The 17,627-nt window shown below is 47.0% G+C and overlaps 1 protein-coding gene across 9 annotated transcripts in view; it reads left to right on the forward strand.

Annotated features, from left to right (window-relative positions):
- Window positions 1–17,161, forward strand: part of LEF1 (lymphoid enhancer binding factor 1) — a 121,305-nt gene extending 104,144 nt beyond the window's left edge. For 3 of the 9 annotated variants that reach the window (XM_006930926.5, XM_011281704.4, XM_019829130.3), the window contains 3 exons: window positions 2,243–2,291; window positions 2,927–2,967; window positions 15,955–17,161. In XM_006930926.5, the coding sequence (XP_006930988.1) occupies window positions 2,243–2,291; window positions 2,927–2,961 (84 nt within the window). In that variant the 3' untranslated portion in view covers window positions 2,962–2,967; window positions 15,955–17,161. Of the gene's footprint in view, window positions 1–2,242; window positions 2,292–2,926; window positions 2,968–4,966; window positions 6,162–6,203; window positions 8,131–9,642; window positions 10,230–15,954 lie in introns of those variants that run through there. The other 6 variants (XM_011281702.4, XM_011281703.4, XM_019829129.3 and 3 more) reach the window with 4 other exon arrangements.
- The last annotated feature ends 466 nt before the right edge of the window (window positions 17,162–17,627 follow it).

Genomic DNA, 17,627 nt, shown 5'->3' on the forward strand with positions numbered 1-17,627 from the left:
ATGAAGGGAAAACCCAGCTTTGTTACATCATTTTTTATAACAATAAAAATAAGCCTATTAATTACTAAGGCAAACAGAAGTCAATCAAATGGTAGCACTTTAGCTAATTATTCTTTTTTTTTTTTTAATTTTTTTAACGTTTATTTATTTTTGAGACAGAGAGAGACAGAGCATGAATGGGGGAGGGTCAGAGAGAGAGGGAGACACAGAATTGGAAACAGGCTCCAGGCTCCGAGCTGTCAGCACAGAGCCCGACGCGGGGCTCGAACTCACACACCGCGAGATCATGACCTGAGCCGAAGTTGGACGCTTAACCAACTGAGCCACCCAGGCGCCCCAATAATTATTCTTAAAATAACAACATAGAAATGGAGTCTAAACAAGATACATGTCTTGTATCGTAGCAGTTAGTGTCAGAATGTATCCTCATCCTTACTGAGATCACATTAAATATTATGTCTCAACTATTTAATATTAAAATGCTCTATTCTACAGCATCATAGATTTTATAACTGAAGTCTTCATAAATCAGCAGCGCACATATTTTCTTAGGTGAGCTCAGTCAGATATTTGTATTATTAGAGCTTTTAAACGTAATGCTTCATAACCCCAGTATTAACTATAATTAAATATTTTAATGAAAAATATTCTTATATTTACCGCACACAAATGAGTTTTTTTGTGTAAGTTGACACGAGTACATCCAAACTACTCCGGTCTTTTTGTCTACCATAAAATGTTGGTTCTCTCATAACACTGGTTTATACCTAGACTACAGTAGAGGCTATTTCACAAAGCATTGGCAGTCCTCCACCTCAGGCCACAGTCACACATGCTGGACATACACAGGGCTGCAGAGGAGGCTCACATACTCAGGTTGTGATCTGGAGCCAGGGGCCGTCTGGAGGGGGGCTCAGGGACGCAACCAGTGATGGCATTGGGAGGAGGGGAGGTCTGCTGGAGGGGGGAGGGGAGGGGCGGATGGGACAGGGCGGTGGGGTGGAGCCGAGAAGCTTCCTGGAAGAGCTGGCACTTGAGATGATGTTAAAGGGCAAACGGGAGCTAGGAGGAGAAAGGGAGGAGGAAGTTCCTGACACATGAAGCAACGTCATAGCATCTTCTGAAAACCACAGTAACGCCCGTTTGAAATGAAGACCGGGGAAGCCCGTGAGAAGCATACTCTCCCCCTGTCTGCTCCCCTTCTCCCAGAGTACTTTAATAATAATGTTAACGAGAACTCCATTATTTCCGATATGCCATTTTCCAGGGTCGCTAATCTCTGCTCTTTGTGAGGACAGTGTGAGTCAGCCTTACTAAGCTCTAAAGCCTCAGTGGTCAAGGTCATGTGACACAAAGAAAAATTATCCTGAGATGCATAAAAATATAGACACATAGTATGTTCAGTGTAATCTTAGAGTTTTACGTTTTGTTCCTTGTTCATGTGATTATTACGGCAGCCATAAGATAGAGATATTGGATGAGATATGTGTTCTGTTAAAGTTATTTGAAAGTACTATCCTAATCCAGGTTGGCCATTTACTGTTCACGTAAATCGAACAGATACTGTGTCTCTGCCCTACCTATTACAATGATGTTTTAGGGAAGATCATGAAGAAAAACAAGAGTAGACCAGTATAAATGGAACTTAAAATTGTAAATCTGTGAAGGTGATTTTGCAAATGTATTTAAGATTGCACGTTTTCGTGTCTGTTTTAGGAAACAAGGTCCTTGATACCTTCCATTTTCTCAGGTTCTATCTTACCTTGCTGCCGCTATCCTTGATCATGTCATGCTTGTGCCGTGGGGACAAGAGGTCCTCAGCTAATGTCATGTACTTTTAATTACATGGTAGAATTCACCGGAAGGAAGATTGATCATGAACACTGCCGGAAGTGGGTTCCCAGCATGGTGGTCAGTGATAGGCTGCCTCCTTAAGTGGGCTTTCTCTGAAGGGGTATCTGGTGCCACGGCCCTAGGACCTCCTCAGCCTGGCGTGGCTTTGGGAAACTACTTCCACTGTCAGTACTGATACTCAATAAGAAGCTGTAGGGACAAAGGTCACAAAGAGGTGACAATTTGTTTTCTCTCGTTCTCTCGGTCTGTGTGTCTAGGTGTAGATGGGAAAGGGAGAGAATGAGGCACCCTTCTTGGTTGACTTCTTGCCTTTTGTACGTTTGTATCCCGTCCGTCCATGTGTTCATAGTCCAGTGTGTAACATGACCATGTGCCTGGCTTCTTCCAGGGTAAGAAAAAGAAGAGGAAGAGAGAGAAACTCCAGGAGTCGACATCAGGTAGGCACCATGTGACTTTCTAGTCAATTCTCTGCTTCTGACAAATACCTTTGAAAGTAGTCGGCATCTTCGACACACTGCTTTTGTTCTGCAGCTGTAACCTCTGATGTTTTAAACTCTGCTTTCCTTCCTGAAATGCTTTAAAGATGTTTAAAAGACCTTTCTTTTCAATGTGAGTGCGTGAAGGTACGTCTACACATTCCTTCCCCAAACCCTGTCACCTGGAATCCTGTTGGTGTTTGGTCTTGTGTTTGCTTTTATTGTCTATACCCTCCGTAGCACTTCTGCTGTGTTTCCATTTGCACAACTCCTTACAATAACAGTTTTTTATCCTGATTTTATCATATGCTACCTTTTCTGTGGTTTGGGTTTTCTGAAAGTAGAAAACATGATGACAGCAGGGTTTATCTTTCCCGGACATTCATTCAAGGCATCAGTGAGTGAGGTCCTATTTATTTCCCCTTTTTCTTTCATTAAAAGTAAGGCCACTACTTGTACTGCACAAATAAAAACGGCTGGTATAAGAACCATAGAAAGTAAAGCAAACGAGCCCACCTGATGTTGTAGCTACTACGTATTTGGAATGTACAAAAACCTCTTCAGTAAAAATTTGTTAAAGACACAATTTTCTGCAGGTACAGGTCCCAGAATGACAGCTGCCTACATCTGAAACATGGTAAGAACGACTCTCTGGTCCTACTGCTGACGTTAGTTATAAACAGAGGCACTTGCTTGTGAATCTCCTTGCTCATACTGATGCATTCAACTCTGCTCCTTTAAAGAGGAAACCCCACCAAAATCAAATTAGCGCTTAAAAAAAATCTGATGGTTTTTATACCGGCTATGTTTTTGCAATATGGTATGCATTTCTCTCTTTCTTCCTTCCCCTTCTGCCCCTCTAATCTTTCTTCCCCTTCCCCTAACTCTTCACCATTCCGCACTGACCACCAGTGGCGAAGTTGCCTGCTCTAAGAAACAAACCACAGAACCAGCAAGCAAAACGCCCTCTTACTCTGAAAAGCCCTGGGTGGCACGTGGGGCACCCAGACCCGTTCTGGCACAGGACCTGGAAGGTTTTGCTCCGTAGAGACTTCTCAGTTGAGATGATATATAGATACTTAAAAGAAATATATCTGTTTTTAGTGAGAAGGAGGGACTTTATGTATTTTTTTTTTTTTTTCCCTGTTTAAAAATCTGGGTGGGGACTCGATTAACTCTATTCTGCTATCAGGCTCTTTTCTCTGTTGGTAACCATTGCTAGATCCTGGTCAAGTATTTATAGGTAATGTTTAGTTGTCGATTTGTTTTTGTCTTTTTACTGTAGTGACCATGTTTTTGATCGATTGAGCCACCAGCCCTGGTGGGAACCTGGCTTTGTAAACCTTAAAATTTAGCTGACCTTTGAATTCATAGCGCATTGGCCTCTTTCCCAGTGACAGCTCTTCCCAGAGGAGCTACGTTTGATTGTGCTCCCTCTCCAGCAGCCCACACCCAGGTCCTACAGATATCTTTGGCCTGTGCTGAACCTTCCCTCTTGACTCATCATGGCTGCAGTCCTTGCTGAGGTTCTCAAGCCTGCCGTCTGGATTATTAGAATAGCCTTTGCAGGAACCTTCCCACCTCCAGGCTTCCTTTCTGCCACTTGATCTTCCGTGTTGCTCCCGGGGGGGGGGGGGGGGTTGCCAAAACACGAATTGATTGTGTCACTTCCCAGCTTAAAAAATGGTCAGTGCTTTTTGTTTGACAAAGTGCAAACCACTCAGCGTGGGTCTGTTTACTCTGCCCCGTCCTGGGTTTTCCCTTCGGTCCCTGTTGCTCATCTGCAACCTATCCCTTAAGAGTCCTGTGCTCAGTTCAAACGAGATTATTAGCAGTTCCCCACATACACTGCGGGCACTGCACATGCTGTCCCTGTGCTTGGAAAGCCTGTTTTCCCCTGCCACGCAAGGGACACGGGTGCAGTGTTCCTCACGAGAGAGCGTTAGCATGCAGAGATTTGGTTCTTGGCTAGAACCAGATGACCCCCTGCTTCATCTTGTAGAACTTAACTTTGGTGCTGAAATTTCAGTGGACTTTCCCAAAGAAAGTTACAGACATTTTGATGCCAAATAGAAATTTTCAGTCAGCTGTTTGCCGGGCAATCTACTTCAGCTTTTCAGTCTTTCTTTTCAACTGTGCAACAGGAGGAGCACCTAGGGCCTGTGGTTGTTTATCATATATGCCTTCCTTCTTCCCTCTACCCCTCACTGAGACCTACCTCAGTTGCCCTCTCCTCTCTGAAACTTTCATGATCTTTATTCAGATTCCCCAGGTTCTTCCAATGCCATCATTATAGTTCAATGATATCAAAATGCTTCTAAATACTGAGTGGCAGCCTTTTCCCTGATTGAAAAGAGGATCTGCCCTTCGTGTAGATGACCAACCAAGGGACCCAAAAACCAGTATCACAGACGATGTCCATGTTTACTTCCACTTAATGGCTGTTCGTGGAGGAACCTCTTCTGAGCTGGCCTCCCGGCTTGGTCATTAAGAGCACAGAGAGGACAGTCGCAGGCCCTGTGTCGTAGTAAAGGTATTCTGGTTGCAAGCACATACACATGCTTTTGTACTTTATTTTTGCATTCTTTTTTTTTTTCTTTTTGAAGAACGTTGTCCTTTTAATCACTAACCCTTAGGTACGGACAGCAGCCTTTCCATGCTCTGCTTCTAAATGGAAAAACCCTCACAAGTGCAGTGTGCTGAGGACTGACATTCATTGATTCACTCCGTCTTCTGTTTGCACCACAATCTTTAATGCCATTTCTGTTACAAATCATGCAAAAAATATGTGTCTATACTTCATAGTTTGGTTTTGTGTCCTTAACGATTAACACGGTATATAGTATTTTAGACTAGATTAGGTGGAGTATATTTGAGTCCTACAATTTATCTCACACATCCTTTTTTAATGTCATAGCTATCATTGTGTTTTCCGGTCACTTCCGTATTTTTTCTAAAAGTTAAAGTGTCCTTTCTCCTCTAGCCCAGAAAAAAAAGCAAAGTGCCCCCTACCCCTACCTTCTCAGCAGCTGCTGCGGTTGGTGGTTTCCTTCACTTAATCAGAGTCCCCAGTGTTTCTCTTGTTGCTGGGCCAGTCCCACAGCCTTTGAAGTCACTGTCCTCCACACTGTCCTCCTTCTGAAGGCAGCACTGGCAGTCATTGGATAAGAATTGTAGAGCAGAGAGGAGCTCTGATTTGCATTCATAAGGATTTCAGGAAATCAGGAATGGTGGTATCCGTGCTGTCCACTCTTCCCCTTTGTTTTGGGAATTCAGAAACTCCTGTAAGGGTAGTAGTTGACTTGTTTAGTCAACGTTGAGCACTTACTGAGCCCCTAACTAATGCCAGATAGCGTCCTGTGACCTGAAAGTAGTGTTGAGTGAGGCAGAGAAAGTCCCTGCTTTTGTAGTGCTCACATTGCTGAGGGTGGTTATTAAAAAGTAAACAGAAAAATAGGAGTGCAGTAATAAAAAAAAAACAGGGACTGACTTGGGCGGGTTTCTGCGTTGGGTGTGATGCTCACGAAGGCCCTTCTGAGAGGGTGATACCGATAACGACCTGCTATCCGTGAAAACCGGAGCAGTGGCTGAGAAACGACCCGGGGAACTGAGCATTGTGCTGTGGAAAGCACTTAGACTGAGAACGAGGCCACCGCTTCTCTGAGAGAAGCCCCTTCCTGAACTGTGTGGCCTGGGGCAGGTCCTTTAAAGCCAGTAGACCTCCGGTTCCCCACTCCAGTGAAAGTGCTGGGTCCTTAGGCCTCTGAGACACCCTGTGTCCGTGGCGCTACTTCCTGGTCTGCTTTGCTCTTCTGTGGTCTGCACTGCCTCCCAGTGTTGCTGAAGAGACTCAAGTCTCCTTTATGTTTACAGGTTTGTAGTCCCCGTTCTGGGAGTGGTTCCACAGAACTTACTAAAGCACCTGTACGGTCTTGGAAATGACATGTAGACAGTGTGGCTATTTTTCAGTTCCTGTGTAGATCATCTCCGGCCTCCCCTTCTCCACCCAGCGTGACCGCCTCTGGTTAGGGAATCTGGTTCTCCACTGGTGTGAGCCCCTTGTTGGCCACACTGCATCCACACTAGTGCTGGCTTCACCTTAGAAACAAGCCAGTGACAGATAAACTGTTTGATTAGAGCTGATCCTGCCAACGACGGGGCGTGAAATCTCGGGCAACTGGTTTCAGTTTGGAGGGAAGTTGCTGAGTATTAGCTAAATCCCTCCTGATCTCCTCTCCAGTGAGGTGGAGCTAATGGAACCCAGCACCCAGGAGGGGAAGATACCGTGACTCCAATGTGAAGATGTATTTTGAGAGGGTTTATTTCTCTTAGGTACACAGTGGAACTTAACCCTCTCTTGGCCTCCTAAAAGAAAAGTCCTGTTAAATTAGATCTTTGAGCTCAGATGACCATGCATGGAGCACAAAGGCGAGAGAACTCTCTTGCCTCTGAACTAGCATAGGACGACGAACTGTAGGGAAAATATCCCCACTTAATAAGGAAAATCTTTTCTCAGGGAACAAAAAAGCCCTCTGAAAATTTGTATTTCTGCTCCTTGAAAGATAGACGTTTCATTTACTGCTTTCATGTTTTGGGTGCGAAATACCATTGCAGCTGTCTCCTGCAGCCCAACATAACTGGCCTTTTAACAGTTCCCCGTACACCAGTTGTGTCCCCATCTTCCCGTGTGTTTCCACTTGCACGCTTTATACACGTATTCACTCTGGTGAAATCAGTTGAAACGAGTGAGCATTGACTGGTCTCAACACTTTGCAGTGACTTTTAGGATAATTAGAAACGGGCTGCACGAAAGACTTTCTTTCAGGGTAGAGGTGATTCCCAAGCTGTGTGGTCTTCCAAAAAAGCCAAATTCATCCTGAGCTTTTAGGACGAACTTGTCACTTGTAGGAATGCTGGAAGTCCAGGGCCTCGGGGAATGAGCCTGCACACGTTCTGCTGTGTCCAGCTCTAGGCCACTGTTGTAAAAGCCAGTCATTTCTTCATTCGTTCTGCAAACACCCAGCGAGGACCACTGCAAGTCAGAAACGGCACTAAGCAGTGGGGCACTTGCCACATGGACTCTGTCCCCTCCCGGAGGGGCTTTTAGTTTCAGAAGATAAAGACATAAAAATAAATAGGAATTATAAAGTAATACATTCTGTGCTGTGAAGGAGATGGATACATTGTGTTAAAATAAGAACAAGAAGTGTCTACATCGGAGTGAGATCAAGGAAGCCTTTCTGGAGTAAGTAACCCTTGAGCTGTGTAGCCATGAGGGGAATTGATAGAACAGTGATCAAGTTGCTGGGAATTTCCAGTGTTTTGGTCCAAGTTTATTTGGAATATGTAACATCTCGAGAGTTTGTCAGAAGTCAGAGATTGTCATCAAATACTGAACTTCCCTTCCTTCCTTACTTAATCGAGATTCATGGGAGTTACAGAAGAATTAAAATTTTTGAAAAGCTGGAGAGAATGATCACTCCAAGTTTACTAATGTAAAAACATACCTTTACAAATTGGCTTATTAATATTTACTTTAACAAATGAAAAAATCCCATTATCTTAAAATTACATAGATTGAAAAGATTTTTATGATATCTCAACATACTCCTTTTGACTATATAACATCAAAGAGCTAGTTTAAAAGAACAAACTATCTTTAAAACAACACCTTTTTAAACACAGAGAGATACACACAGATACCCACATACAGACATACTCACAAAAACTTAAGGTTTTGGATATTGGTGTAATCTCTTCCTTGTATACTTGCTAACCTGAGATTAAAATGTGTTTTTTACTTGAGGCTTTGTTTCCCTGGGGCCAAGAGGTGTGTGGGAGAGGTAATTTCTAGTACAGTATAGAATGCAGTAGTTAATTGCACAGTGCTTAGCTTTACATCTCTAGCTTTCCATTTGAGGGTGATGCTCAGGAGCCTGATGGGCTGTTTATTAACTAAGGGCTGGGGGCCCGGGGCCCTGGTGCTCATGCAGCCTCCTGACAGTGCTACAGCATGGGGCTGGAGACACTTCCGGGACCGGCCGTGGGACTGAGGGTCTTTCCGAAGCCGTGCCCTCTTGGAGTCAGGGAGCCATCTGTGCCCAGGGGTCTCTTTTGTACAGGCTTTGATGCCCACCCTGCGAGCTTGCCACTGGTGCCTCATCTTTGCTCTGAGTTCTGTGCCTTGAGAGCAGATGGAGTCATTAGGTATCAGCAAGCCTCTGGCTCTTTGCTTCTGGTTGACATGGCCAGTTAGAAAGCAAAACCAAGCTCTTACAAAATAATAAAATCAGAAACAAAAACCTTCAGGCTTGTTCAGAGTCTCCAAGTAAAAATTAACGTTTTGAAAATGGGAAAGAGGAAAAAATAGCATCCTGCTTTCCACTCTTCATCTTTTTGTCCCATGCTTAGACACTATGGTCAAATACTTTGAAGTGTCCCTCAACAAGCAGGAGATGTGTGAGGGTTTGGGGCTCTTGGGAAGGGAGCCTGAAGCCTGGCGGCAGGTGGCTGTCCGATCAGGGAGACCGGCCCCCCATCGCGGGACACGGCATGGGGGCAGGGCCTGGCCGTGCAGCCTGCAGCGGGCACCCTGCTCGCGCTCCCAAAGCACCCCTGCTGCAGCCCTTTGACCGGGCGCCTGGGCAGCTAAGTTGGTTGAGTGTCTGACTCTTGACTTCATCTCAGGTCATGATCTCACAGTTCATGGGATCAAGCCCTATGTCGGGCTCTGTGCTGACAGTGCAAAGCCTGCTTGAGATTCCCTCTTTCTCTCTACCCCTCTCCCGCTTGTATGCATGTGCTCATGTTCTCTCTCTCGTAATCAATAAACAAAAAATTAAAAAAATAAATTAAAAAAAAAGAGGAAGCCTCGCCTAGTGGGGGACTTCCTGCCTGACATTTTGCCAGGCAGCCGCTGGTGTGGCATTGGTCTTGTCTGGGTCAGCAGGTTGCTTTCCTAGGAAATGGAGATTTTGATGGCCCGGAGACACTCCCACAGGGCACCTTCCCTAGACATGTTCCTGTCTGAGGCGGTGGCCTACTCGTGTCTTCCTTCCTCTTATGTTTGTCCTCAAATTCCTGCTGAACTTGTCACAGATTAGTAGAAACCTGTAAAGAATTCACAAGGCAATGACACTTAACTATAATGTCTCTTAGTAAGAACATTCAGTAAGGAAAATCCAGACGTCTGGCTGGAAGGGCAGGCGTGGTCACATTGTCCTGGAGAGAGAAGATGGCTGCATAATGACACTGTGTGGCTACACTAAATGCTGTGCGGAGTGCAGGTTTTCAAATTCTGACCATTCTTCAGGACGCTGTATGCTGACTCATAGCGCGGGGGCCTTTGATGGCAAGAAGAGACAGCCCATGTTGGCATAAGGAGAACGGGGAAGTCCATTTGAAGGATGCAGTGGCATCTTGTGGAAGCCAAAGACAACAGTGCAAATGACCCAGAGAGAGGACTGGAAGATGGCCTTTTCCTGCTCTTACATGTGCCCCTGAAAACTCTCTTCTCCCTTCTGTACATCGACTTTCTCAGTGCTTTGATCATGTATCCAGAGCTCCCGAGCCGACACATTGTGACAGTGTCAGTCTCCCAAAGAGATGAGGATTCAAATTCCAGAGAAGGGACTCCAGTCAGCCCAGCATGGGTCAGACTCCTGCCTCGGTCCACAATCCGCTGTGGCCAGAGGGAACGGTCACACCGTACAAAATCGCCATCGGGGCACACTGCTCTCACTGTGGGGGGTGTTGGAGCTGGGATAATCAAGAAGGGGGCTAGGCAGCAACCCAGCGGGTGTCTGTTGCAGCTCACCAGTGAGCCGGTGACTGGGATCTGTTAGATCAGCAGCCGTGCTTTAGTGAAGATGTGGGGAGACACTCATCCCTGTGGTAAAGGTTTTTAAAATCTCTCCTTTGCTACAGTGTCAATTCTTCAGTGGTCAGGAGAGCCAGAAATGTGTTTAAGTTGCCTTGGGAAACTGAACCAGAGAAATGGATCCTTGGCCCGCAAAGTTGCTCATAGTAGGAGAGGGAGAGGCTCATTTAAACCCTCTTGGGACATGTAATATTTAGTATTGTTCATGAAAGAGCATGAAATTAAGATCAGTGCACTTAAGAATAGTTTATAGAATAAGAAAATTATTTTGGACAAATTTGGTTTAAGAAGAATGGTTTTCTCACTGAGCCATCTGGAACTATTGAGGAAATGAGCCCTTCTGGATAATGGTTTCCCAGAGAACTGTAGGTTTCCCTCTTTAAGTATCAAAACATGTAATTTGTTTAACTCTTGAGTGCCGCTCAGCTCTTTCTCCTTCAAATTAAATATTTCTTAGTACCTCATGCTGTTGTTCTATGGTGCATATAGTATATGGTAACAAGGGCTCGGTGCTGTTTGCCACTATGCTAACTGACCGCAGATAATGTGGGATTTTAAGAAATCTACTCCTTTATCATTTTTGCACCTTCCCTTCCTGAGACGCTGCCCTCCTCTAAGGTAACACATTCTTCCGATCTGTTGTGTGGTTTCGGGAACCAGAAAAAGAAGTATATCTGAATAATTTAGAAGTTAAAAGTAAATGGGCTCTGCGTTGGTGTATGCAGGGTGATCTTGGAAGGAAGGGGGCGGCTTCTGCGCATGAATTCCTCGATGGCACTGTGATAGCTTGAGGCTCTTTTACTTCCTTTTCCCCAGCTCCGTTCTTTAGACCTGAGGCTGCCGGCTAGCGGCTAGCCGGGCTCCCGATGAGTGAGGGGAGCCTGCCTAAAACCATCCGTGAGCCTCGGCAAAGTCACTGTGTCTTTCTGGCAGAATGAGAGGACAGTGAGGGCATCTCAGTGGGACAGTAGTGCTCATCTTCTTGCTAACATTTGAATTCATATCTAACCTGAAATTGTCTAAAATTTTAGGTACGTTCTTTGAGAATATCACAACAGACCTCTCTGGCTGCCCTTTTGCGATGACTTTTCTCAATTATCATTGTGTGTCTGGAGATACTGTGTTTCATAAGAGATATTTTATGTTTCATAAGAGAGGTTTTGCAGAATTCTCTACTGGTCTGTACTTTCCACCAGAAGCTCTATAAATGGTATGAATTCTCATTCCCCCCAAGTATGCTGAGGCTGGAGCATCAGAAATGGAACGGATGTTTCTGGTCCACATATTGTGTCCTGGGTGCTCTGCTAGATGTCTCTGCTTAGATTACCCCATGCCAGTCTTGAGGCAGCCCTGGACAGGGATGAGGAAACACCAGTGACTACTTGTCCAGGGTCACGTGACTGGGGTGCAGCAGGGTCGGGTTCGAACCTGGATCTGTCTTTAACTCCCAGTCTCCACCTACTGCAGTAATAACCCTTATCGTGTCCTTCCAATGCCAGGCACTCGCCAAGCTCACCACACGTTGTCTCCTTTTATCCCCTCAAACCCACTTTATGAAGCGTGGGGACTTACTGTTTCCATTTTACAGATGAGGAAACCAGGGTTTGGTATGTTCGGGTAATTGGCCCAAGATAACCCTGGTAGAGTAATGAAGCCAGTGTTCAAACCCAGTCCAGGACTATGCTTGGAGCTCTGCTGTGAACCCCACAGTGCACTGTCGCCTCCCTGTGCAGCAAGCATATGCTTAGACATACACACACACACATACACACACACACACACACACGTGTTTAACAGTAGAAATTCTTGGTTTGAAAAGAAAGTACGCACTGATCCTGTTGCCTCATTTTTAGGAGGTGAAGTTGGCATCTTTGGTATGGGAGAACTTCTAGAGAAATGTGAATTGGATAAAGAATTTGGAGATGGGAGGTTGAGGTGGATCTACATAGTTCCTGTCTTCCTGAAGTACTTCGTCTTATAGAGCTAAAATGATGTTTTGAGGCTCTCTTATTCCAACAGTTCTTCGAGAATATTTCTGTGTTGTTTCCAGAAGTAGCAAGGATCTAAGCGAATAAGACCTGCACGGGGAGGCCCAGCCTCCCGTTGTGATGTATGTGCTCACAGAGGAGACACAAGGGGCCCATCGGGAAGGGAAACCGACAGCTGCAGATAGAAACCAGAAGTTTCCCTAGAGCAGTTTGTTAAATAGTTACATGCCTGCCTCAGAATCATCTCAACGTTGCCCAAGTCCGCTTTCACTGATAATTCACTTTGAATAACCACTGGGGAGGAAACCGCATGGATTCAGTAACCCTGCCTCGGAATGTATAGCCTGGATCCAAGCACAGGGCCAGAGACCTGTCACCGCACTGACCCCCTTCCTCCGGGCTCTGGGCACCTCCTTGCTTCAGAGCTTGTGGCTGGCAGACTGACCGGTCTTGAACTCAGGGACTAAGGACACACCTAGCTGCAGAAAGACGACCCAGTGGCAGCTTCCCTAACCACACACTGTCATTTCTCCTCTTTCTCAAACACTGGGTGGTGTTTGCTTACAAGGGGCTGGAGCTGGCTTCTGTAGGTTACACTTGCAATCTTTGAGGAGATTTAAACTTCACAGTTAACTTCTTATGCCTCTTGTTCTCTTCAGCATCCTGCTTTCTCACAGAGCATAATATCCTGGGGTGGGCGGTAGTCTAGATGCAGCCCACCCCCACAGTGCTATTGACTAGTGACGGGCAGATGGATGATTGGAAGGTAGGAGAAGAAAATGAACGACAGTTTAGCCCCAAGATACAGTAGAGAGCACATCGGTTTAGGGCTCAACAGTGAGTCCTGCCACCTGTAGTTTGGGTGACCTTAGGTTGTTTAACCTCACACCACCCCCAATTTCTGTAGGCGGGCAGAATTCCGGGATGGTGGCTGTTGTGATCATGTGACGCTGAGCGTGTGTCCCGTGCCTGGCATATCCGTGCTCAGCAGACCGTGTTTTTCTTCCTTCTCCCTCACCAACTCCTTGCAGACAAGGCCACCTCAGAGTCACAAAGTCATAAGGCTGTGACCCACAGGCCCCCAGAGGCACGGGTACTCTCTAGGGGTCGTGATGCACCATCCATGTAATGACCGTGGGCCTCAGTGTGCTGTGAAATAACAAGGCCCGACTAGCTCCGTCCTGCTTGCTTCCTGCTCTAGAAGTCATTGCCTCTAGATCTCACACCCTGAAAAAACAGCACTCTGTCACAGTTTGCCCCAAGGCCGGCCAGCAGGGCTAGGCAGTTGGCGTGAGGTGTGTGGGGTGCTGCTCTGGGGGCACTTTTTGCAATTAAAATCTGCCTCTGTTTACCTTTTGCAAAACTTATCTCTGATATTCTCTCAAATCTTGTGTAATGACTGAAAACATTTTAAAGGTCCTGCTCCTTCCTAGCAACGCTTGGGAGGGGGGAGAAGGATCTTTCTATTCCGGCCCATCGTTTTGGACTCCTCAGCATTTCTGAACAAGGAAATGGTATCACTCGATACGCAGGGGGTATTCCCAGGTTGTTCCTACAGAGCGGCTCCGCTGCCCCCCGGCCTGGCCTGGACAGCTGGAGCTGACCTTCTTCTCCTCCACCTCAGCCTCAGGAAGGGGCTTGTTTCCTGGGCCCCTCCCGCCGGGGACAGCCTGAGGTGGGGGGCTCGGCTGCAGACCCCAAGGATGAAGCACTCAGCTTTTGGTAGCGTCTTCGTTTGAGCCTGTGGAGAAGGACTCCCTCCCCACCCTGTCCTTTCTTGCATCTTTTGGCATCACGGCCTAGACAGTCCTAATGCCTCCGAGTTAGTGCTGTTTACTTACCAGAAATAGATCCAGTCATGAAATCTCCAGCCACCCCTTTACTACTTGGGCTCTTCGTAAGTGACTCCGCCCTTTTGAGTTCCTGGTTCCGTTTGGTTGGTGGGATATTTTTGTCAAGATTAGAGTCTGGTCCAAGGGAACTTCGTGGGTTTCAGCTGGATGGTGGGTACGGTCGGGGGGAGGGAGGGGACCTATGCCGCCCGCCTCCAAACCCACTCTACAAATGGCCCACGCGGTGACTCCTGGCGGAGGGAGCCCAAGCCTTGACATATGTAAGATGGGCCTCGCCGCGCTGCCTTTGAAGCCCGAGCAGTAATTGCCGGCTTTGATTGCACCGACTTCACTGGTGGGTTGGGCCGTGCTGGGGCTCGCCTGGCCTGGCCCAGCCACAGCCCCCCAGTGAAGCCTTAGATGTGGGAAGTCTCCAGTCTCCGGAGCCTCATGCCTGTGGTTTCTTGAAAAGAATTGTGATTTGACCTGTTTTATATCTATAAAGCAACTCTGTAAGCCCCCCATTTCTCCCATTTGGAGGTAAGGCTTGGTCTGCCCTGATGGCCCTGCGTTTTAAAGGAGCAATCGCATCCGGTCTGTCTTATTTGGTAGCAAGACACATTCTCTGCCAACTGATTCCAGTGCCAGTCACACACACATTAGAAGAGCATCCTGAGTGGGGAGGGGTCGCCTTTGGGTTTGCAGTTGTACAGAGCATCTGTGAAAGCAGCTTTCCAGGAGCATTTGTAAGAGGACGCTGGAATACTGAGACAACAGTGGGAAGATGTGAGGCGGTGCAAAGAAATGGCTTTATTAGGAGACACTGGGACTCTTTCCAGGGAAGCACACAGTATCCGTGTGGTGAATGGCCATGCTGGACAGCCAAGTTTGTGACTGTGCTCAGCTCAAGAAGGGAGGAGGAGAGGGCCCTCAGGTGGGGTGCGGTGGGGGAGGGGAGGGGAAGGCCGGCTTGCCGGGCCAGGAGTTGCAGGGTGCTGCCCCACATGTCCACCCTGCTGGGCGGGGCGGGGGGGGGGGGCAGTCCTCAGCTCTGATTTCAGAGTGAGCCCACAGCTGGGGGTGGGGACGGATCGCAGCAGAGGGACAGTCCGTGCCCATCAGCGAGCAGTCCATCCTGATGCCTGCACTTGTCTCCAGCTGCTGCAGCTCCCAGCCCGGGACCGCAGGGCCACTCCTCATCAGAGGCAGCAGCCTGGACCAAACCTTTGAAAATCTGTGCTGCACAAGTACAGCGTAAATAGGAAAGTGCAGGGTGCCTTCCCCACTGGTCTAGGCTTTGCTCCTTTGTCCTTGGAAAGGTGCCGACCTTCCTAGCTCTTATCTGTACCCTGCTTAAATTTTAAAAACCACAGTGCTGTAGCATGTGTTTCCCTGTTAAATAGGGAAAGGCCAGTTTTACAGAATAGGAATTGAAGTCAGCATCGCAAATGTTCTCGGTCAATAGCATTCTGTGACCGATCTCCTCCCGCTTCGTTTGTTTTTTTCAGCAGCGACCTACATATATAGATGGTTTCTTCACAGTTCCCATCAGTCATTGTGAGGGACAGCGCTGGCAGTAGGTGCGTTAATGATAAGAGTCACTGCCAGGTCACTATAGTGCTAACAGCCCTAATAGCTCATGGTGCCTACCCTGCGCTTGCTCAGCACGCGGGGTGGTGAACGCATTCCCCGTCCCTGTGCGCACACATACGCGTACATGCGACCACGGTAAAACTTCACCGAAGTAGACTTACTCTCCAACGTAGTGCGAGGATCTGGGGCTACCCTAGGGCTGCCGCTTTAGCCATCACCAGATCACCAGAGTGGACTATTAGATGCAGAGATCTCAAGACACATGCCGTATGCAGAAGTTAAAGGCCTGTGACAAACGCACATTAACAACATTTCGTTTGTTCCTTCTTGAGGTGGAAAACGAAGCTCATTCCCAACGTGCAAAGCCAAGGCAGCGACCCCGGGACCTCTTCTGGAGATGGAAGCTTGTTGAAAACCCAGACTGTCTCCAGGGCTTGCCCAGTCGACCCCAATGGAGAATTGACACCACCTTCACCCTGAGGTCACCGGTAGAGACGCTGATCCATAAAGACAATCACTGCCAAACCCCCCTTCATCTACTCCAAGAGCCAAGTTCCGAAATCAAGCATAAAAGGTTTCCCAGCCAAGCAGACAGAGCACCTGAGAACGCTAGCAGGCTGAGCAGCTGCCCTCCCTCCTCTCCGCGTGCACTTCTCAGCACTTCCCAGAGCGTCTTGCGTCCACACCTGTAACCTTTTGGCAAGGACAGTAACTTGGCTACGTTTGCCTGCCAGGAGCAACCCGAGCCTGCGGCCGGCACGTCCTCACACCCCAGCGCGGAACTTTGTGGAAGACGTCCCTCTTTGTTTAGGTCTTCTTCTTCTTTTTTTTTTTTTTTTTGCCTTTCTCCTGAAGCTTTTATTTAACAGTGCAAAAGGATCAGTCTTGTGTTTGCTTTTTTTTTAAACTTGAATTTTTTTTTAATTTACACTTTTTAGTTTAAACTTTCTTGTATATTTTGCTAGCTATGAGCTTTTAAGTAAAACTCAAAGATCTGGAAAAGTTGGAAATAAAAACGAAATGAAAAGAAGCCGCCCTTTTCTGAGCGGCATCTTTTCCGGCAAGTGGCTTCTCTGTGAATTGTAACAAATAGTGGCCTCCCGTCTTCGTAAGGTGTTTGATAGAGCTAAATAAATGTAACAGCTGAATCCACGCCGTGGGTAGCAGTTGGCAGTCCTATTTCATTTTATTTTTCTTCTGATCTCCTTTGTTTAAATGGTAAACCTTGACACATACCGTCAGCAGGCCGGTTTGCAGTGAATTTTCCTTTCTTTCCTTTTCACCCCCTTGTTGTAAAAAGCCCAGCACTTGAATTGTTATTACTTTCAATGTTCTGTATTTGTATCTGTTTTTATTAGCCAATTAGTGGGATTTTATGCCAGTTGTTAAAATGAGCATTGATGTACCCATTTTTTTTTTTTTTGAATAACAAGGCACAGCCTTTGCCCCAAACTGCCATCTAACGTTTGTCATTCCAGTTTGAGTTAACGTGCTGAGCATTTTTTAAAAGAAGCTTTGTAATAAAACATTTTAAAACAACGTGTCCTTTTTTAAAAAAAAAAAAAAGTTCCTAACAATCACAGCTGGTAATGGCGAACTAAATCCGTGGGCCAGGCCCAACCTGGCCTCGCCACATCAGAGGGGCGCCTTCCCCTGCCTCCAGGTCGTGCAGTCCTCGAAGGTATTTGGACCGCTTGGACCCCACTTCCTCCTCTCCCAGGTGTAGACATAGATCGGGGCCAGTGCGAAGAAGACTGTCCCCAGGATTTGGATGGGAGTGACTCTCTTCCTCCCTCAGCGCCTCAGCCAGCCACCTGGGCCCCAGCCGTCAGCAGGCCTGGGGTCATTTCCCATCATCAAGAGCTCCACAGTCCTCAAACTGGGCTCCCCAAATCGAGGTGTCCCTGTGCCCCCACTCCTGTCTCGAAAGCCAACGTTTTCCCAGGTTTCAGTTTGAATTCCATAATCTTCCCTTAAGCTTTTCTTAGGCAGGTCTGTAAGTTGG

This window comes from Felis catus, chromosome B1, assembly GCF_018350175.1.
Source record: "Felis catus isolate Fca126 chromosome B1, F.catus_Fca126_mat1.0, whole genome shotgun sequence".
Lineage (NCBI taxonomy): Eukaryota > Metazoa > Chordata > Mammalia > Carnivora > Felidae > Felis > Felis catus.